Below are 23,072 nucleotides of genomic sequence, written 5' to 3'. Positions count from 1 at the left end.
CCCACAGGAACCGATACAGAGTAATAAGTTATACACCACACAATGTATATAACTAAGCTTTACTGTACACACATAATAACACAGATAACATACAATAACCGGTACCCACAGTACTAATGCCCCAACATGTGGTGGTTTCCCCAAAGTACTGAGGGTGCTGTGGCACCAATAACCCCTGGTGTCCTGTCCCAGCAATTCCACCCAAATGTGAAGTAGCGCTACCCCCTGTAGATGTAGGTGCATGTTGGGTACCCAGGTGCTGCTTGGCGTGGTTGGTTGGGGTGGGTCCCACGTAGTGGTGCCTCCAACACAAATCCCCTCTCTCCTAAAGCGTCCTGATCCTCCTCGCAGTGTGAGCTCCAGCCGGAGGATCTCAAACAATGTCTCAGGGTCCTGTGGCCTGGTCCCAGGCTGCAGAGCGCCGCATGGTCGTCCGGTCACCGTTGCAGCAATAACACTACAGGCAAACGTCCCTACCTGCGTCCTTCCCTGCAACACTTATCTGGAGGTGTCTCAGAGCCTAACTGGGGCCTACGGGCAGAGTTCTGGCCTAGTCCAGGGGCTTACTGGCACCCTGGACGCATCAGTCCTCTCTGCTGGATCCTGCTAGACAGGATATCCCTCCGGGTCCCGCGGAGGATATCCTGGATCTAAAATGGCAGCTCGCGCAAGTCCTTCTGGGACTTGTAGTCCTTAAAAGCCCTTCCAGGCAATTTAAGACGGCCACCGCGCCGATTGCCACTGCGCATGCGCCGAGCTCCGGAATGACCGCCACACTGTTCCCCTTGATCGCGCAGGGTCCCACAGAGCAACTGGCCAGTTCCCCGCACCGGAGCAGGGTAGGAAACGTGTGTGTATATTGTGCCAAAATGAGTCACATTAGCAGTCTGTTACTGCATCCCAAATTATCTACCCCAAGTGTAGTTTAATGTGATTAGCAAATAATTTGTTTGTTAGAGAAATAACTCTACCATTCTATTCTCATAAAAGTGGTAGAGAATAGCTCTGTGGGTTATTGTGGCTAGTCTCGGACCCGCTGAGATGGGTTACCGTGAAGTGGCTGCAGGCTTGAAATGTTTTGGCCAAAGGATTAAACTAAATGAGCCATACTTATGGGAAGAAAAAAAAATATAGAACATATAGAGATGAATTAAATAATTTGTCACGTTGGATGGGCACTCGGGCTTCTTTCTTTATTACAAAAGTGTGGCAAATCAGTGCATAAAAACCGCACAAAAAAAATTAGACTGTAAGCTCCTCGGGGCAGAGACTCCTCTTCCTTAATGTCTAAAGCAATTATTCCCATGATCTGTTATTTATTTGATTACCACGTGTATTACTGCTGTGAAGCGCTATGTACATTAATGGCGCTATATAAATAAAGACATACAATGCACCCGATTTTATGCATGTGTAAAAAATTTAAAAAAACATACCAGGGCAGGCACTCCGAAGCAAAAAAAGTGACGTTTATTGTCTCAACGTTTTGGCTCAAACATGAGCCTTTTTGTACTCTTCCCTTTAGGACGGCATGCACCCACTATTTTTCCTTTGATCACTGAGTTCCCTGCATCTGGACTATATATATCTATATCTCCCATCGATTTGAAAGCACCGACTTTTGTTACTTGTTCAGCCTGGTGCCATGAGGCGGCACTGGTAATATCTCTGTTTGGCAGCTGGGAGACTGTAGTTAAATATTTAAGTGGTTTTCCCTTTTTTATAGATTTGTTATGTAATGCTCAAATAGTTTCTGGGGTAAACACCTGACCAAAAAGCAATAAAGCATTCTTACAAAATATTAGCAGTCACAAGCCTTTGTTTTCAACTCATGTATATTGTATGACACATTTAAACCGGAGACAACAAAACCATTGCTTCCTGTGAAGCAACATAGCAGCTGCTTCATATACTCCTATAAATCAAGAATAGTCGAAGTAAAAATACAGTACATATTTGAGGTTTTGTTGCAATGATTCCCCCCCCCCCCCATCCGGTGTAGGTATAGGGCAGTTAAGATATATAGGGTAAATAAGATATCCAGATCCAGAGTGTGGGAGGGAGACAGACAGAGAGGGGAGACAGAGAGGGGAGACAGAGAGGGGAGACTTATATTGGATATTTATTTTATACCAAATAGTCATTCATGTTCCCCCTAGGATGTGCTGTTTATATATTTATAATAATATACGTTTATTAAGTACACATTAATAAGTATTTAAATATATTTTAAAAATGTATATTGAGGGCCTGCTTTCCAGCTCTGCTCTGATTGGTATGGCTTGGCTCCCGCAATTACTCAGTTATTATGAACCACTTACTAGCACTACTAAAAAGCCAAATGTTTTTCATGTCCCTTTTTATTAATTATTCTGAATTTTGGCTTTAGGGATCAAGTTTGAAACGCTGTATTAAATAGCTACATTTGGTAGACAAACATCACCATTGTTGTGGAATTTTTACATGCCTGGCCATTTTTTGCAACATTATTTAAGCAAAGTATAATTTTTTTTAAATGCACTGTTGACAAATGCTGTGTCCCACGGTAGCAGATTACCCGCGCTCTCCCCCACAACAATTAAAGCAGCAGTTCAAGCAATATCCTACATGTGGTTTATTTTAATAAATCAGTTCTGTACTATGAGAAAATACCTGTAGCATTTAAAAAAATAAAAAAAAAGAATGTTTTAAAGACGTTTCTAATGTTTCTAATGTAGGAAACATTTCCAAAGTGACAGCCCCTTCCCCTTCTGATAGGCTCTGGCTCTTGAGCCCTGCCCTCTCTCTAGCAGTGCACCAATTGTATCTAGTAACTGCCCAGTCAATCATATTCCAGGAACTACATTGCCCACAATGCTGTGCAAGAACTGAATTAAATAACCCTGAGCAAGCGATCGATTACAGGAGAACGGATTGATCTGCAGCTTCGCTAATCTGTCAGTGTTCAGATTGTATTGATGCACATATTGAATGTGAAAAAAAATATATATATATTTAAAAAAAAAATTTAAACGGCAACTTGAACTGCAGCTTTAAAATGATTGCGGTGGAGAGCGCGAGGCCTCGGCTCTTGCCATCTCCCGGCATCTCCTCCTGCGTAGACCCGTCATCATCATGGCTCCACGCCGCCAGATGGCGTCGTGTTGCCATGATGGCAGAAAATCCCGTGACACCATGTTGCGCCGCGTTGCCATGACAATGGGACGCCATGATGGGACATTCCATTGTCATGGCAACACGACACCATTTGACAGTCGCGGAGCCATGATGACGGGACCCTGCAGGTGATGATGCCACCGGAGAAGGTAAGAGAAATACTTACAGATAATGCTTGTGTAATCTTATTTATATATTACCAACCATCAGGGCCACCGACAGAAATAGTTTGGCCCAGGACAAATCTAAGAAGCAGGGCGCCCCTCTGCCGCACGGCGCAGTTGGGTATGAGTAGAAGGGGGGGAGGGGTAAAACGGGACAGGATATAAGGAGGTAATGCGATGGGGGGGCATACAAGGGGGCAATGGGCCTGGAGGAGGTACAGGTATACGGTGCTAATGGACCTGGAGGGCAGGGAGCATAGTGCAGAGGCATATTGGTTTACCTTAGGCCCTTGGATGGGCCTGCTGGAGGTCCGCAGAAGGTGAGGAATGACAGAATGTGAACGTGAGGGCCCTGAAGTGGGGGACCGGGTGGGCGACGGCATAAGGGGAGGGCCCTCCAGCCCTGGGCCTAAAGGGGCAGCGGCCAGTGGAGAATGGAGCAATTCTTAACTGCAAGAGTTTGCATTTGAACACTGTCCTATAAAATACCAAGCTCAAGCTGGCATTAAAAGGTATACCAAATACTGTAAAGTATATACCCTGCTCAGAAAATATGCCGTAGGATGACATCCATTCCCCTACTGGTAGGGACTCTCCATCCCTACCAGTTGCAGTCAGTGTCTGACAATGAAAACCAATTTTTTTGGTAGCAGTCACTAGCAGCAAGATCAGTCTCACTCCTGAAAAGAACTACTTTTTTATAATTCTATGATGAGTCCTAACTTTTTCGGCTCTTTATGAACATGCGGGGCTAGCACACCAGTGGTCCTTGTGCCTTAGGCTTACCAACTACGTCCGAGACATTTCCCCACAGAATGCTCCAGTGGCCATGTGGTATGTCGCAAAAACGCTTTAAAATTAAATGGGGGGCCATCTATAATTGGGGGAGGGATCGGAGGTGTCCTGTGTCATCCGAGTGCTCCAATGCCCTGCAGCAACAATCAGATGAGCACTTTTTCCAGTTGCTGCGTGGTAAGCCAACGGGATCTCTAACATTTTACTGGACACACACTCCCCAATACAAAGTGAGACAAACGGAGGACTCCTAGACTGGCCCAGGAAGAACATGTGCCTCCTGACCACGTGCCACCTGCCCACTGTGATTGGCCACTAAACCCCTTCAGTGTACATCTGCATCGCCCAAAGGTGGACAGCCTTTGGCGCAGCCAAAGGGTGTGAGCCGTTTGGTGATGTTAAAGCTTCTCTATTTCAATCTGAAACTCACCAGCCCTTTTATCCTCTGTAACCAATTTTCCAACTATATACGTCCATGAAATGTCTGTGAATTGACTGTATAACCCTGTTCTTTTAATGTAACCATGTATTGTTATAACTCTGTGCACAGGACATACTTGAAAACGAGAGGTAACTCTCAATGTATTCCTTCCTGGTAAAACATTTTATAAATAAATAAACAGCAGTGATTTAGATGGCTTAGGAACCCACTGATTTTCTCTCTTGGTTTGTCATGTTACAATTGGAGATGAAAAAAGGGGACAAAAGGGCATGGAACATAAACACAGCCTGCAAGGGGGGGGGGGGGGGGAATCAATGCATGCACCACTATCTAGGGGATTAGGCTATATGGTACTAGTAGAGCAATCTCTAATGGTAACTGTACCATATAGCAGGGTTCGAATGACATGGACCAATCACCTATAGAGGTGCAGAAAGTATCATAACCAATGCTAACCCTGCAATGACACACTGAGTATAGCAAAGTATGCACATGTACAAAAAAGTTATAGTAAAATCCACTGTCCACAAGTGTAGCAATACAATAGGTTCAATGCCTATAATTAAAAGTGGATAGGAGTAGAGTAAAGTTCAAGTCCAAAGTGCTGACTGGAAGCTGCCCCAGAGCCACGGATCACCAATCCGGAATGTAGAACAAGACAAGCACAAAAAACAGGGGCGCTTGTAGTATGCAGCAGATGATATATTGGACAAGATCTAAAAAACAACAGTAACTAAAACAGAAATAACAACAAAAATTGTCAACAAAGAATGTGAACTTAAAAACTAAAGGTGATATAAGAACCAAAAACTTTTGCCTGTGAGGGTGTTGAGAGGAGATAGCCCAATGCAGATGTAAGCCGGGGCTGTTCTGGAAAGCGAGCGGTGTATGGTCCCCATGGTTCACCGGTGCCGCATGTGTCCTCAGGAGCCGTTTCAGGAACCGATGGTACTGCCACTATCTCTCCCTGTGCTGCGCTCGTCCCTCGGGTGTTCCCACTCGGGGGGGGGGGGGGGAGGAGAGGGGTGTCGCGCTGCCTCCTGGGGTTAGGATGCTGGTATCCTGGCGTCCTGTTGGGAGTCAGCTTCCTCCCTTACAATTGGAGAGCTCCTGTGGCCAATCACAATGGGCAGACGGCACCGGTTTCTCCAACTACACGTAACTGCATGGCAATATACATGGTCTTCCTACCAAACATGCAGGGGACTAATCAGGGGGCTCCTGTGTTAATTGATGACTTCTGTGGCCATTAACTGATCAGATGCCGGAGACCCCTCTAAAGTTATAAAAAGGCATGTTATGTGCTATTTCCCCTTCTGGGTTATTTGAAGAGGAGAGCGATTGTATCTCTTGTGGGAAATACTTTGTTGCCGTATTGCTACATTGATTTTAACTATATACTATACTGTTAGATTGTTACTAGCCTATAGTACTTTCTATTGCTGATCTATTGATTGACGTTTTGATTTATTTTATATCTTTTTGATTTTACTTTATTTCAGTTCGATATATTTTTCATTTAGTTTGAGATACTTTTTGATTTTTTTTCATTAGATTTTTGTTCTGTATCTTCTATATACTTAAAATATGTATACGTAACTTTCCTTAGTCTTATCTTCAGTTTCTTTTACAAAATAGCTGCGATGTTCTTTGCGGAGGGGGTTGTTGAAATGATGGTCCTCAAGATTTATGTCTATATTTATTTAAGCTATTATGGGGACTCCGGATTTAAGTCCTCTAACTCAGGGGTGCGAAAACTGGGGGGCGCAAGATTTTCTGAAACTCTTTCAGTTGATCCTTTTGATTTTTAAACAGGATCTGATGAGGTGGTAATCCTTGAGTTTGAGAATTGAGGGAGAGTTTCTTTGAACACCTCTTAATAATTGCAGTCCAGAAATCCAATCCTTTTTATTGTACTTTATTCCCCTTGATTATTTTTAGTTGTAAATCACGGATAACCTGTTGGATGACATGTCTTTATGCCCGGGGAGTTCTTTGCAGCTGGTGTTGTGACTGCAAGAGGACAGCCCTCGGGTTTTCACACACATAGCTGTAAACGATTCTGGGGTCTCATGCTGGCAAATGGGCATAGTAAAAGCGGAAAAAACACCACAGCTCTTGCAGAGGAACCATCCTGACCTGAGAGGCGTCATAAAATAAGGCCACTGATTGACCGCCTGTTCTGCAGAGTTTTCGGAGATTTGCACCCCTACTCAAAAAATATTTCTGTGGATGAATCCCTAGTACTTTTCAAGGGCAGAGGTATATTGAGTCAGTACATCCTCCAAAAGAGAGGACGCTATGGCATAAACCTGTACAAACTGTGAGTTCAAAAGCTTATATCAGGGGTGGGCAACTGCAGTCCTCAAGAGCCACCAACCGGTCAGGTTTTCAGGATATCACTGCTTCAGCACAGGTGGCTGTCATTGACTGAGCCACCTGTGCTGAAGCAGGGATATCCTAAGAAGCTGACCACCGGGTGGCCCTTGTGGACTAGAGTTGCCCACCCCTGGGTTATATTATGTACTTCCACATACATGAGGGACAGGATGGTCCATTAGATCCCCTTGGTAGCCCATCTAACCTCCACAGACACAACATTGTGTGGGATCTAATTCAACCCTTATTAGGTTCTGGATGCCACATCTATGGGGATCATTTTGACACCAGCATAACTTGATGTGCAGCTTTGTACTGCCTTGACACCCTTGCCTGTAGCACTGTCAGGAAAAATGGAAAAGGGTATCCAAAAGTACTTCGCAGCACAAAAGCAGAAGTGTTGGGAAAAGTTTGCACTGCAATGAATTGCTGACATTTCAGACAAAACAAAAGAAGATGTATACGTTTTAACCACAATGGTGTGTCTACCCTTGCAGTACCAGTACGTGATCCCGACACACGTTAACAAGCTTTGCTGTGTGTTGGATTATTACAAGCATACGTTGCGGATAAAACAGTGAAGATGTTGCAGCCTTATCGGGCCAGTACAAAATATTTGGAATGGTATAAAAAAAAGTTGCCATTTACCGTATGTATGTATGTATGTATGTATGTATGTATGTATGTATGTATGTATGTATGTACAACAGAACTACCAGATGTGAAATGTTTATTTTTGGAATACCAACTAGAGCTAATTTCTGTCCTTTATGGAAATCCCATTAGTTCCTAGCAGAAAAAACATAGGCTGATAGGGAAATACTTCATACTGTAGGTACAATAGCCCCAACTGCAGCAGAAGTGGAAGCACAGAGGTGCTGCAGGGTTTGTTATTATGAAAGATTGAAGATATTATTGCCCTCCGTGCCAAACTGAATCTGGTTTGTGCTTACAGGTTTTGCAACCAGAAATCAAAGATGAAAATGCCAAATTCTCTTCAGGTAAATCTAAGCAAGAGGTACAGCTCAACCCGGTTATAGCAAGATCCGCTACAATGCGGATCGCTTATAACGCGGTCTGAGCGTGGCTCCCGAGAGCTGAAGATGACGGTAAATCCTCGCTGATTGTGGTGGCCATTTCAAGATCCCAGTTCTAACGCGGTCTCATTATGTGGACCCTGAGAACCGTGTTATAACGGGGTTCAGCTGTATTGTACCAGGAGCTTAAACAGCAATTGACCACTTTGTAAGCTGAAAACAACCTGGGAGGCCCAGCAAAGCAATACATTTGCAAGTCTTCTGCTAAAGGTGCTGCTTCTGCTGCAGACAAAGACCGTCTTAAAACTGTAGACCAAGCAATATCCTACATGTGCTTTAATAAATCAGTTCTGTACTATGAGAAAATACTTGTAGCATTTTTTAAACAACTCTGAATTAGATGTTTTAAGTATTATAATGTAACACGGCTTTTTGTTTCTATAGCAACCATTTACAAAGTTACATATACTGAGTCAATACTCCTGCGGACATTTAGTCAACCCCCAAGCCGAGTCTTCGCCAATCGATCACAGGAGAATGGATCGATCAGCAACATAGCTAATTACTTATCATTGTGTGGACTGTATTGATACACATATTAAAGGGGGGAAATTACATTAAAAAACAAAACAAAAAAATCTGCTTTAAACAAGCGATCAGAAATATCAAAGAGGAACTGAAGAGGAAGGGAGACATGTTCTGCAGGAGGAAGTCCTGCGAATGAAAGACCAGCACCGGGATAGTTAGATGTTGGGGCTTTTCACCATACTGCATAATTTGTGTTTTTAATTTAAGATACAAAAAGGCACAAATATTTGTTTTCTGGGTGCCCTCCATTTTTATGTTATCAAATAAAGTTTGACCTGTGTTTCCTGAAACCATTTAGAGTACAATATTGCAACTGTTGTGGATTATTATGATCTAAAAAAATGACATGTAAAAACATTTTTTTGTTAGAACAGAAAATATTGGAAAATGTCACTATGAAATAAGTGATTTAGGATGGACGTGGGAGGGGGTGAGTTATGTGCGTCTTTAAGATGTGATTCTACATAAGTGAAAAGATGAGTCCGTTCAGAGGCAGTAGGACTGATTTTATAATAATTCAATGGACAGAAAATAAAAATACCACGTTGTGAGCACATTCACATGTCTCAGACAGGTCTGCAACCCTGCCTTTCCCCATTATCTCTTAGCATACAGCCAGGGATTCTGGGAAATGACATGCAAATAAGCACACAGTGTCACCTTTTACTTGATGTCCATTTAATAAGTCAATGGAAATTCTGCCACTTTCCCATGTTTAATAAAGATTGACGTTTAATAACATTATATATAGATATATTGGTATACATAATTTAAGGGGGCAGTCCCTCTTACGACCAATGGACTAATAACATTGGCATGTTAAATGTAAAGGGGTTTGCATTTTATTTTGTTTAATGACATTTATATTTTTAAATGTTTTAAAAAAAAAAATTGTAATGTTAGCGTAGTAACCAAATGTTTTTTTTTGTGATAAGACTTTGTAATTTGAGATATTACTAATTTGTTTTTCTTTTATGTAAACTAACTACTGTATGCAGCAATCATTTGCCAAAGAGATGTATTATTATTATTTATTTATAGAACGCGAACATATATTCCACAGTGGGGGGAACAGTAGTTACATTTAGTAGAATGACTGACCTACACATAAGAACAAACAAACACAACTCGATACAAAAGATACCGAGGGCCCTGCTCGTGTGATATTACAGTATGCTTCAGAATAGCCACGCAGCTGGTCCCACCCTTTCAGAGAAACTGCGTTGCACATACGTGGTGCAGGCAGCAGTGAGGGGAGTTTATAAGGGAGGGAGCATTTAGGGGAGTATTGAGATATACAGGCTGGGATGTAGGGGTGGGGGGAACAATGTTGACGGTGTTGTATGATACAGATAGAATTTTAACTTTAATTCTAGAGAATGTGGTAAGCCAGTGCAGGGATCTGCATGGGGAAGCAGCTGATTAAGAGTAGTGAGTGATGTACAGTCTGGCAAACAGGTTCTTGGGTGCACTGGGGTGGGGACAGACCTCCCTGTGCAGAACAAACAAGCAAAGGGCAGCGTTCTAAAGCTCAGAAAATATTAACATTTCTCCAAAACAAAAAGAAAACTCGGGGAGGATTTCACACCCGAAGCACGCGATCAGGATGGGGACATAGGGAAAGCAGTGGAAACTTGTGTAAAAAAACTATTCTGTTTTTGTTTTTAGACCTAACTGGGACTGGGTCCTTAACCCTGTAAATAAGCAAACATTTTACTTATATGGGAATCGCAAGGTTGTGAACTACAAGTGCTAAAGTCGGAAATAAACTCTGGCTAGGAAAGGGTTTAAAAATACGTCTGGGGCAATATTCAGCAGTCGTGACTTCTCTGCAGGGTGGGATTAGTATTCATGTCCTTCATGTTTTGGACGTTTTTGTCTTTTCCGTGCATAACATTTCAATCTAAATTCTTGTCTCGCAGTAGCGATGAGTCACTGATTACTGCACGCTCTGTTGCTTTGGTTCTACTCATTGGATCTTTCTCTCTACAGGTTTCTACAGTAGGAGAGCCCGGAATTTTGCTGGGTATGGTCTTCAAGCATCATGTCAGGACTAGGTCTTCTGCTGCAACTTTGTCAACTGACTTCCCTGGGTATGTTTCTTTATGTTGTTTGATTTTACATACTCCAATTGCCAGAGGGGCCTGCAGTCCACCAGCGCTGGAAAGGTTAAGGAATCCAATGTAGTCGTAAATATACTTGTCTTTGAAGTGGGAGACCCTAACACAAGACTGATTGTAGGCTTCACGTGACTACATTTAACTTGACTCCCATTTCCTGTATCAAGAAAAAAAAACTTTATATATTTGATAACAGCAGCAATCCCTCACATTTTTTGTTTTTATTATTATTTAAAACTCCCTGGTAACAGACACATAGTGTGCCAGTCCTTACCCACCCCGGGAACATCTTCATTCACATCTCTGCGATTGATGAGCAATGGGATATTACGCACGAGATGTTGGTCGGTACAGATTTGGTAAACAAAACAAAAACCCATGGAAATAAACCATTTACTACCGGTTTATTTCCAAAATTCTAGTTAGATGTGTTTTTACCCAGAGAACAATCCACCGAGTTTATTTCGGATGCTTATTGTAATAAATGTAAGAGTCGGCACAGTAAGTGGAAAAAATGCAATACACCGCAAAGGTATTATGCGCAGAGCTACACGAAGTTGTAACATAGGACAGTGGTACATGTTACTCCTATTTTCTGTGTCTCTGTGTCTCTGATTCTCTGGTTCTCTCTTTTTCTCTGTCTGTCTCTCTTTCTCTCTCTCTTTTTCTCTCTTTCTCTGTCTCTTTTTCTCTGTCTCTCTCTCTCTTTTTCTTTGTCTCTCTCTCTTTCTCTGTCTCTCTTTTTTTCTGGCTCTCTTTCTCTCTCTTTTTCTCTGTATAAAGTCCTACACCATCCCTAAATCTGTTACCCACCGGGTCACTTCCTGGGGCATCAATCAACTTGCCTAGTTAGGTTGCATCAGTTCACCCTACTGCTAAGGTGCAAGAAGTCATATCCTCCTCAGCCTTGGAAAGTCTAGTATAAGCGGAGTCCAGCTTTCCTTATCTCCTTTGTCCCAGAAGAAGGAATGCCTGGGAGTTGCAGAAGCAGAGATGCTGGAGCCATAGACATTGAACAAGACATGATTGAACATGTTTACTTCAATCAGACACCATGAATTCTGTCAGCCATGGTTACACTTAGTTTGTTTCTGTATAGTAAGGAAAACTCCTGGCATGTAGTGACCTACTTTGTTGAATGAGATTCACATTGGATGGACACCCTCTTGGTCACATGCAGTAACCTGCCCTGTTTTTGGGGAAGGGTTACAAACCCCTCCCCATGTATAAAAGATGCTGCCTACCTAAATTTAGTAGAGTTCCAGTGCAGCCTGCTCCTTTAGGGAGTTGGGCAATATTTCTACCCTGCCCCATCAGGGGGTAGGAAGGTAAAGGACTACCCCCAGGGGCCTCAAGTCTCTGGGGCCTAGTTCAAGGGAATGATGAAGGAAATGCTGGTTCCAAATAAATACCAAGTTATGCAGTTCCTGTCTGAGACTAAGTTATTCAGAGAGAGAGAGAATGTGCCTGTGGGGAGAACTCCTGTCCCTGGCAGGAGCCCTGCAGGATGGCGGCGCTGCACCAAGAGACTGAAAGCCTGTCCTGTTGCCTGACTCCCACTACCACCTGTGGAGACTCAGACCTCATGAGAACCAACATGTATGCACCACCCCACCACTAACACCCTATATACCAGCAGATCTCCATTAGGAGGGGGGGGGATAGAGGTGTTACATATTTAACAGTTAGAACCGAATAAGTGGAACTGTATATTTTACTTGGGACTTCTCTTCGAGTAGCAGTACCCCGAGCATGTTTGTAATTTCAAGATCTCTTCACTATACAATACAATACTTTCTGATTTCCATTCATTGTTTCCCCCCCCCCCCCCCTGTTTACTGCGTTTTTTTGGGGGAGGGTTAAGCACTTATTCCAAATACACTGGCCCAAAACCTGAATATAGACCTCTTCAAAGATTAAGATTAAAAAAAAAAAATCCTCATAAAATCATTGTAGTCTGCATGGAAAACCGGTCTGTGCTAATTGCCGGAGTGGAGAAAGTGAGAATAAATGAAAGTTGCCATGTGTCTAAAAACGGAAAGGAACAAGTGATCTGCTTTAAAGGATAACATATAAAGCTCACTTTCAAAATAGATCACATTTAGGAAACTGAACTTGTAAAGTAGCAATCCCCCTTAAAAAGCATTTTTTTTTTAGCATCTGATCCAGGGGGTCCAACAGTCAGGGACTCCCCGGTTCCTGGGTCATCAGCTGTTTTAATATGATTTCTGGGGTTACCACTGACATTCTCTCCCAAAGATATCAGATGTCTGTTAGCCTCTGAAGTTGACCGCAGTGGGCATACTGTATAGTGTCCACCAGACCAGTATTCTTGTCCACTTGATACAGTAGCTCAGGAGTGGCCAACTCCAGTCCTCAAGGGTCACCCAACAGATCAGGTATTAAGGATATCCATGCTTCAGCACAGGTAGCTCAAGACCGGACTGAGCCAACTGTGCTAAAGCAGGGATATCCTGAAAACCTGACCTGTTGGTGGTCCTTGAGGACTGGAGTTGGCCACTGCAGCAATAGCTGATGTCTCGGGAACTATGGGCAGGTCAGACTACCTAGATTAAACTCTGACCCTCTGCCCCCCTTCAGAGAATATAAATACATGAATTTACAATAAAACCATATGGATTTCTGCTTTGAACCACAAGGTGGCGCATCGCTGCTTCTTCTCCCAGCTGTATGTTAAAAATAAAAGTTATGTTACGGGATGCATGTCACTAATTCGCGTTGCTCCGTGATAATTGGGCATAGTTCGCCTTTTCCAGGCAGCATGCAAACAGGGAAGACCATGAAAACCATTGTACGAATATATTATTTTAACCGTGAGTAACAGAGCAACAGGAAGAAAAAAAATAGCACAGAACGTCATTGACTGTGAAGAGGAGTGTGAAGACCAGAAGAGGAAGCAGGGCGGTAATGCAGACACAGTTCAGGAGACACCTGCGAGCTGTAAATGACGTTGAGATTTTTAACCACTTCACTTCCAGAGGAACAATACCTTGCAAACCCTCCAATCAGAAACTGGACGCATGATTCTCAAAGCGAACTACTACTAAATAAGACTGAGAAAACTGGAGTTACCCCAAAAGTAACGGCCAAGGCACACACCCTCTGTCTCATCAATTTAGGGATTGGAGAGCAGAAGAGGACAGAAACCACACAAATCCCGGTATGGCAGACCTAGCAAGGGTACTTGGGTGGGATTTCTTCCGTGAAATGTGTTACAGAGCCCTAATGACGTACCTGGTACATCATGGGCACTTGTTTGTTATGGGCTGATCGGCTGGCCGCTCCATCGGAAAGGAATTGGGACCTCCTGTGCTTGTAGAGTGTAAGCTCTCGGGAGCAGGGCCCTTCTGTATCTGTTTGTGTATGTTTGTACTTGTATGTAACTCTCTGTAATGTCACTCTGTACCCCCTATTGTACCGCGCTGTGGAATATGTTGGCACTTTACAAACAAACAATAATAATGATAATTTCCGAGATCTAGTGCTTTTTCGTGGTCACGTCATTGCCCAGGAGCGAGCGTGTGTGTGGATGCATGTGTGTGTGTGCGCGTGTACCTCCTACGATCTCTACATTCTTCCTACTTACCACTATGTCTCAAGCGCTTATTCACATAATGTGTTACAGTATATTGTCACGTGTATTACTGCTGTGAAGCACTTTGTACATACAGTAAATGGCGCTATAAAAGTGTGTGTGTGTGTGTGTGTGTGTGTGTGTGTGTGTGTGTGTGTGTGTGTGTGTGTGTGTGTGTGTGTGTGTGTGTGTGTGTTTGTGTGTTGGCCTTGAAGTTTATCGTGTTGCTGTATATCACTGATGTGGCTCTTGTTATTAGTATCTGGAAGGAGCCCCCCGGCTGGCACAGGAAGCATTGCTTAGAAGTAAAGCACGAGTGTACATTTCTGTATTTTAGTCTCGAATCTCCGTGTCTTCCTGTTTTTTTTTTGTTTTGTTTTTTTTTATCTCGGCAAATTTCCAGTGTCCCCGAGCTCCATTTGTTTAGAGAAGTGGAACTTGAAAGAAACACTTATTTTGCCATATTTGTTTTCAACGCAGTAATCTGTGCTGTTTGAGTTTACATTTATTTGTTTCCAGATTTTTTGTCAATATATATACAGGCATACCCCGGTTTAAGGACACTCACTTTAAGTACACTCGCGAGTAAGTACATATCCCCCGATAGGTAAACGGCAGCTCACACATGCGCCTGTCAGCACGTCCTGAACAGCAATACCGGCTCCCTACCTGTACCAAAGCTGTGCGCAAGCGGGGAGACTATAGAGCCTGTTACACATGTGTTATTTACATCAGTTATGCACCTATATGATGATTGCAGTACAGTACATGAATCGAAAGTGGGAAAAGGGAGTGCTTCACTTTAAGTACAATTTCGTTTTACATACATGCTCCGGTCCCATTGCGTACGTTAATGTTGGGTATGCCTATATATATATATATATAAGTTCTTCAGTATTAGGTGATACCTTTTTTTATTTGGTCTAACAATTTATGTCATAGGACAAGCTTTCGAGAGTTTTCCTCTCTTCCTCAGGTCAGCAATACTGATATACAAAGGTTTCTGTGACATAGACAGGGATTGGAAAAGAAAATAAAAGGAAGAATAAAGAACAGAGAGGCACTGGAAGGGTGTTAAAACAGAGATAAGGAAGTTGAGAATTAGGGATGGGGGGGCTGTATATCCACAGCAGCACAGAGGGGGAAGAGGATGCTGGGGGGGAAGGTATAGGATGGCACAATAGCAGGGAGGACCATTACAACAAATTATGATAGTGTGTGAGAAACCCCATGTCTACATTAAGTCCACTTGTTTTGGTGTCAAAAAGTCTTATCATTCTGAGCTCAAATGTTTTCCGTTCTTGGGTGTGTTTGAACATTCCATTGAGGATTTTGATTTTTAAATCAATATATATTTTATTATTATTATATATATATATATATATATATATATATATAATTTTTTTTAATAAACCTGCATTTGATGCGGGGGAAACGATATACAGTAATACTCTGACCACCAGGGACCACCGGTTGCTGATGAATTTCCTTTTTTTTTTTTACCTGGCACAAATGTTTGTTTTCTTATTTTTATTTTTTTAAAAGCTCACCCAATAGGAAACTGCCTTTCATTTGTGACTTTCAATTGGCCGCCAGAGCAATGCCGACCCACTGTGGCCATATTTCCCCTCTCCCCCCCCCCCCCCCCCCCGGTCCCTTTTTTTCTTTCTTTCAGATAAACAATCTTTTTCAAGGGAGTTTTTTAAAAGTGACATTTGCTTCAACCATTGGGGGTCTGGAACTGGGGGCAGCCCGAACTCGGGACTGAATACTGGCTAACAGATTTTGCTGGTGGGATTGCTGCTGTAATATGTTGTTCAGGGCAGAGATATAATCATAATGAACTTTTACACACAAGCCACACCCACCTAATCTCCCTCCCCATCTCGCCCCCCCCCCCCCCTCCCCTCCCCCCCCCCAAGAAAATAGGGGTTCTGGTCTAATACAGAACTATTTTATAAAAGAAAAAAAATAACAAGAATTTGAGAAATATCAGAATGTGCCATGTTGATAAACTAAATAGGAATTGAATGAGGATTATTGACTTAATTTTATACAGAAAATAGATTTTATTAATCCATATAATAGCATGTGCAAATATAAGCTAGATCTAAAATGGAAAGTCCAATCCATCAGATAATTACATTTGTTAATAAAAAGAAATTCCAATTCATCTAAGATTTGTCCATAAGTGAGGTCCATAATATTCCACATATAGAGCATAAGGGCATCTGTACAGAGTCGAGTCAAAGGTGGCGATCAATAATCTATTTCACATGTCCAGTTTATGTAGGTCGTTTGCTTGTACATGTTCTGCCCTCTTTGGAAGGAATGAGAATTTAAGGAAACGTCATGTTGGTGAATAAAGGTAGGGGAGGGGGGATGTCAAATCATGGCAACTGCCTAATGTTGAGTGGTACACTTTTGACGCCGCCCCCTCCCCCCCCGCGGCGTCAAATGACGCCTCGGAGTCATGTCACGTCACGTGAACCATGCCATCATTTGATGTCGCGTCTCCATGGCAATGGGTGTCAAATGACGCTGCCATGGAGATGAGTGAACACGGAAGACGGGTAAGTTAGCTGCACCCCACCAAAAGTCTGCTGCTCTACCTAATACATAAGCCCTAGTACCAGCGCAGGCAGTGCTAGGGTTAAATCTATGCCGTTGCTGCTGCAGCAGTAAACCACTCCCTCGAGTGACGGGGGGGGGGGGGCTAAAGCCTGGGTACTGCCCTATCAGGGGCTCTGACCTAGGACCCTCCCCTAGGTACAAAAGGGGCTGCAGGTCCACATTTAGGCAAAGTATGGAAGTGTGGAGCCAGGGCTCTGGTTCATCTTCCTTCCCCTCCCTCAGGAGAGTGGGATTAACTACCCCACATTCCACATGGGGATATGGGAGTCGGGGATGGACCTTTTGGGGCCCCAAACCCTAGGGTTGAGTCCAGGGACCCAAGAAAGAACATGTAGACTGACATGTATGTTGTAATTGCTGAATTTCCTTTGAAACAACAGGTAGCGCCAACACCAGGTAACAGTTAATCTCCCTTAGGGTGGGGGAACATGTGTTAACCACTTTAATGAGATTTCACCTAGGACAAAATTTCAATTGACAATTGATTGTCAAGCTCATGGGCTCCATCCTCTAAGCTTTATGTGCAACTTCTGAAGGGTACTGTACAAGTAGCAGTAATGTTAGGGGCCATATCTCTTGAAACCGCATGTGCATCAAGCAACGCCCAATGCACATCTCGCTATCTTGGGAGCAGCTTCTTCTGGGCAAGCTTAAATAACCATAAACAATCCATCAAATACCTAAAATATAGTAAACTCAAGAGTAAGTATTACAATGCACATAATGTATAAGATGAACACAATTCGCATAACGGCAAAAAGGCACCAAATTCAGAACCCTCATTTAGACCCTTTAGGGTTAAGCCTTTGCCGTTCATAGATCCGTTTTGATTAGAGTCTTAGAAGATTGTTGCTTCTAATTTCCCCCGTGATATGTAGAGATGTATAGTACAAAACACTTAAATTACCACTGGGTATGACTTTCAAATGTTTACCTACTGGCTCCATAAAATTCTGGCTAATGCCACTCGTGTGTCCAAAATCAGTATTTATAGTATGTAAGTTTCCACGTCATGGTATTATATAAATGACTCCTGCTGTCTGACAATATTGCATGGATTTGATGTTTTCAGTCGATTGTTGATGGAAATATCCTCATGAGTGAGTTCATGCTGAAGTGATTTGACATTCTTTTCTCGAGTATACAGCAAATGAAAATTCCTTGTGAGCATATTCAGGTCAGGCAGATTGGCAACCCTGCTTTTCACCATTATCTCTTCGCATACAGTGCTTCCACTGCAGCAAGGGATTCTGGGAAATGACATGCAAATGAGCACACAATGCCACCTTTTACCTCAAATTCATTTTAACGCGGAACCCTATAAGTATATACGTATGCCTGCAGTATTACAGTTTTTCAGCAGAACCTGGATTAAAATACATACGGTAGCCAGTAAACCTACTCACAGATGGGTGCTTTGACCTTTTTTGGTCTCATCAGTGTTTGGATGGTTATACTGGCTTTGCAATTTCAAGATGGATAGGTTTCAACCACAGATTAAATAAATTATGGTGGGTAAAAAAGTGACAAAAATCCTCCACCATACAGCAAAGTAAGTATACAGCTCAACCCCGTTATAGTGCGATCCACTACAACGCGGATCCGCTTATAACGTGGTCTGAGCGTGACTCCCGAATTAAAAACATCTTCATGTTTTGGGGGGGTTGTGTTTTTTTTTATATAACATTCAATGCTTTATTGGTAACGGGTACACACACACACACACACACACACACACACACACACACCACTCCCCCCTACACTAATAATTTTACCATACCATGCAGGAATCGATTCTCTAGCTGCTACACAATAGGATTGGTTGTGATGTTATTGCGTCTATCAACAAACTTAACTTCTGTAACCACAGTACTGCCTTTTAGTACTGTGCAGTAGAAGTTAAGTTTGTTGATAGAGTCAATGACATCACACCAATCCAGAGAATTGCTACTAGTGTATGAAGTATGGGTTCGATTCCTGCATGGTATGGTAAAATTATTAGTGCCGGAGGGAGGTGTGTGTGTGTCCGTTAGCAATAAACCATTGAATGTTATAATAAAAAAACTTTGGAGATGTGTGCCGCGCATGTGGACGCAGCCTGATGAAGCAGGGAGAGGAGAGAGCTGCAGATGCCGGGTAAGTCTTTGCCTGGTTATAACACGATCCTGGTTATAACGTGGTCTCATTATGTGGACCCCGAGCACCGCATTATAACAGGGTTCAGCTGTATAAGAATATAACACTTAGGAGAGACGTGTAAAAGAGTATGGGGATAGTAGGTTATATGTATTTATGATTACTCTGAGGGTGCAGGTACAAACAATTGTGTCTTTATACCACTTAATAATTGAGAGCAGAGTTTGAGGCTCTATTAATTAGAACAGGGGTGTGCGGCGGTTAGAGATCCCCGCGCTGTTCCTCGAGGCATTTAAATTAAATGCCGGGGAGCGCGCGTGAGGCCCCTGTAACTTCCCTTACCTGGTCTCTGGCAGCTTCCTGTGAAGTTAGCGCACCCCTGAATTAGAAGAAGCTCTGAATGGTAGGGAGTATAGTATTGGGCAGTATTGTTGCAGTGTTTATAGCTTTTAACCACTTAATTTCTGGATAGAACCAAAACTTTACTGATGGTTGGTCCTTATTTTATACAGCTTTGTCTGCCCTGCTGCGACCAAAAAACCTCCAGCTGATTTCTGAGAATTTTCAACATATTCTAACCTGGGAGGAAGAGAATAACAACAAGCTTCTCTCCTATAATGTAGACTTCACTCATTTACGGTATGTTTCGTTTTTTCTTTCTTTGTTTTTTTTCTCACTTCGTTTAAATTGATTAAACATATTGAGGTTTATGTATTAACGTAAAGAAAAGTGTGTTTAGACGCAGTGCTGGGTTTTTGGGGGGGTGGGGGGGGTTGGCGCAGGGGGTGCAGCATATGTTAGAAAAGTTTTCTTGCATCCGGTGAAGAATTTCAGACTTGCACCAATTCCGATATGGAGGATGTTTGGGGGCAAATAAAATGTTAAAATAATGGCATACAGAGATGCAGAATCCCCACTCCTTGGGGCAAAGTACTTTGATGGAAGGGTGCAGGAAGAAAATCCCCCAGTTTTGCACCACCGTTGCCTTGGTACATGGACCCCATCACTGGTCTAGTTAGTCCAGTTAGATCCTATGTATTGATGTTGTGAGCGTCCCTGTCCCCCCAGATGCCCCACAAAGGAGGCATGCTGTAGCACAGCACTTTCATCAGGGCAGCTGAAAGACTGGCGGGCTACATCATACCTCCATTGGGAAGTTAGTAGCGTTCCTGCAGCTGTTTTTGCAAGCACCCAGCAATCCCTTCATGGATCAGTACCTTCTCACTCTACATGTATCCAGTACGATGTGTATTCTTGCTGCTGTTACCCCCAGATACCTCAACATTACCTATTGTGCTTAAAAGAGTATGTAAAGGAGAAGTGAATCTCCATGTGGTGCAACAGGAAACTATTTAAAGTCCAATGTCAGATAAACATCATCTGAATCCCTCTTGCATAGCTTGGGATGAAATGTAATCATGAGCTGTATAAATGACCAAATTAAAAAGTACTGGAATAGAAGCCAATAGGTGTCCCACAAATGTGAGGTAACCCGTGGCGTCAAAGAACCAGCCACTCTAGGTCAGTTCCGTGTATCTTCCATAGGTAGTGGGCCAACAACAGGAGAGAATCCACTTGTACCACGGACAGCTGTTCATATTTTCATCCTGGCGTGCATCCCGTCAATGAAGTCCAAGGTAGAAGAAAAAAGAAAAAACAAGGAGCACTGCAACTGAAGAACTGGAGGCAGATCAAAATGTAGAACAATAAAAAAGTTTTATTCAGCAAACAATGCCCATGAGAAAACTAAAAGGCACTCTGACGCGTTTCCCGCCGACCTGGCGCTTTATCAAAGAGTGCTGTCTACAAGTACACTGGATCCTTATATAGTGAGCAACCCAGACCGGAAGTGCGTGTATCCCTGGATCAGGTAACATGATCGTCAATGATGGAAACAAGAATGACAAACCAACCACAGAGATAACCGCCCCTCCAAAAACCGGGGACCTCAGCCACAAGAGTAATCTTAAAATAGTGCAGGATGCCTGCTACTGTATGTAGGACTTTCACTTATAGGTTCTGCCAATGATTATCAAAGGCTTTTACTAATTACTTCTTCCCAATTGTTTTGTTTGTCTCTCTGGTTCCAGCAAAGGGAAATGGATCAGTGCCAATGATTGCTCTAACACCACACACCTATTCTGCGATCTGACAGACTATTTCACAGACATCCAGGGACATTATCAAGCACGAGTCAAGAGCTTTACAGAAAACGATACTTCACCTGTATCAATATCTAAAGAACTGGTACCAATTTTAGACAGTAAGTTTTGTTCAGCATGTGCCCAATGTATGCGTCAAAGAGACACTACAAGTGTGGAGTTTTTTATTCCACACCTAGAGTACCGCCATGTTTCGTTTTAAACTTGTTTAATTTTAAATTTTATTTTTCTGTATTTCTTTTAGAAAATATCTGATGTTTTCCCATCTTTACAACGTAAGGGTTGCCAGCGAAAGGGTTAAAAATCTGGCACAAATTGGTTATATGGCTGGAGATATTTTTCCCCTTTAAATCGGGCACCATGGCTGCTACTATTTTTAAGTAAAGCTACCGAATGGTTAACCCAGGGCGGTTATGGTTTTAATAATTCTGTAGCAAAGCATAAATAGCTCAGAAAAATTATATTTTATTTATAAAATGTTTTACCAGGAAATAATACATTGAGTTGCCTCTCGTTTTCATGAACGTGCTGGGCACAGAGTTATGATGACAATACATGGTTACATTAAATGAACAGAGGTGATACATTCAATTTACAGACATTTCATGAACGGTTAAAGACAATATATGTTGTAGGAGTATGTAATAGTTACACACCAGATTAAAATGTGAGACAGCCTTAGTTTTGAAAGAACTTAGACTGGTGTCGGCTTGGAGAGTCTTGTGTAAATTGTTCCAGTTGTGAGGTGCACGGTAAGAGAAGGAGGAGCAGCTGAATACTTTGTTGAACCTTGGGACCAAGAACAGTCTTTTGGAGTCAAATCTCGGGTGATAAGTGCTGCCTGTGGTAGGGGTGAGGAGCTTGTTCAGATAGATGGGTAGCTTGCCCAGAAAGTATTTGAAGGTGCAACAGGAAAATATTTGAACTTTGCGCCTAGACTCAAGTGATGACCAATCTAGTTCTTTGAGTATTTTGCAGTGATGTGTGTTGTAGTTACATTGTAGTACAAAGCGGGATATTGAGTTGTAGAGGGTGTCTAGTTTGATACAGTAAGTTGAGTTTGGAGTACTGTACCATATACAAATGTCTATAATTGGCATTTGCATCTACTGTGCGATACGCTCTCTGACCAGCTGGTTTCGGGAGGATTTGTTACTATAAAGTACATTTCGTTTGGCATAAGTTTTGGATGTCAGAGTATCAATGTGCATCCCAAATGTAAAATGGGAGTCAAACCAGCCCTCCCCCCCCCCCCCGCTCCCAACTTGATACGGAGGGGAAAGCGCCAACTCGGCTTTTCCCCCTCGCGCGCCTCCTGCCCTAGTCCGCCTCGCCCCCCCCCCCCCCAGCCGCCCACCTCCCATGCCCCTCTGCTGCCCCTGGCAGCTGCCGGTGATATCGGGGGCAATAGGAGGAAGTGTGGTCAAGGTAAGTAACCCAACCACTGTCATCCACCCACCCAGTCGCTGTCATCCACCCACCCAGTCGCTGTAATCCACCAACCCAGTCACTGTCATCCACCCACCCAGTCACTGTTATCCACCCACCCAGTCAGTCACTGTCATCCACCCACATACCCAGTCACTGTCATCCACCCATATACCCAGTCACTGTCATCCACCCAACCAGTCACTGTCATCCACCCACTCAGTCAGTCACTGTCACTCACCCACTCACTCACCCACCAACTCACTCACCCACCCAGTCACTCACCCACCCAGTCCCTCACTCACCCACCCAGTCCGTCACCCATGCAGTCCGTCACCCACGCAGTCCGTCACCCACGCAGTCCGTCACCCACGCAGTCCGTCACCCACGCAGTCCGTCACCCACGCAGTCCGTCACCCACCCAGTCCGTCACCCA

At 43.1% G+C, this 23,072-nt stretch overlaps 1 protein-coding gene across 1 annotated transcript in view; it reads left to right on the top strand.

Annotated features, from left to right (window-relative positions):
* The first annotated feature begins 10,514 nt into the window (after positions 1 to 10,514).
* IFNAR2 (interferon alpha and beta receptor subunit 2) overlaps positions 10,515 to 23,072 on the top strand; it is a 30,454-nt gene continuing 17,896 nt past the window's right edge. Inside the window, exons 1-3 of the mRNA XM_075593860.1 lie at positions 10,515 to 10,654; positions 19,559 to 19,685; positions 21,137 to 21,309. Of these exons, the coding sequence (XP_075449975.1) occupies positions 10,606 to 10,654; positions 19,559 to 19,685; positions 21,137 to 21,309 (349 nt within the window). The 5' untranslated portion in view covers positions 10,515 to 10,605. The remainder of the gene's footprint in view (positions 10,655 to 19,558; positions 19,686 to 21,136; positions 21,310 to 23,072) is intronic.

This window comes from Ascaphus truei, chromosome 3, assembly GCF_040206685.1.
Source record: "Ascaphus truei isolate aAscTru1 chromosome 3, aAscTru1.hap1, whole genome shotgun sequence".
Lineage (NCBI taxonomy): Eukaryota > Metazoa > Chordata > Amphibia > Anura > Ascaphidae > Ascaphus > Ascaphus truei.
This window is presented reverse-complemented; position numbering and strand designations above follow the sequence as displayed.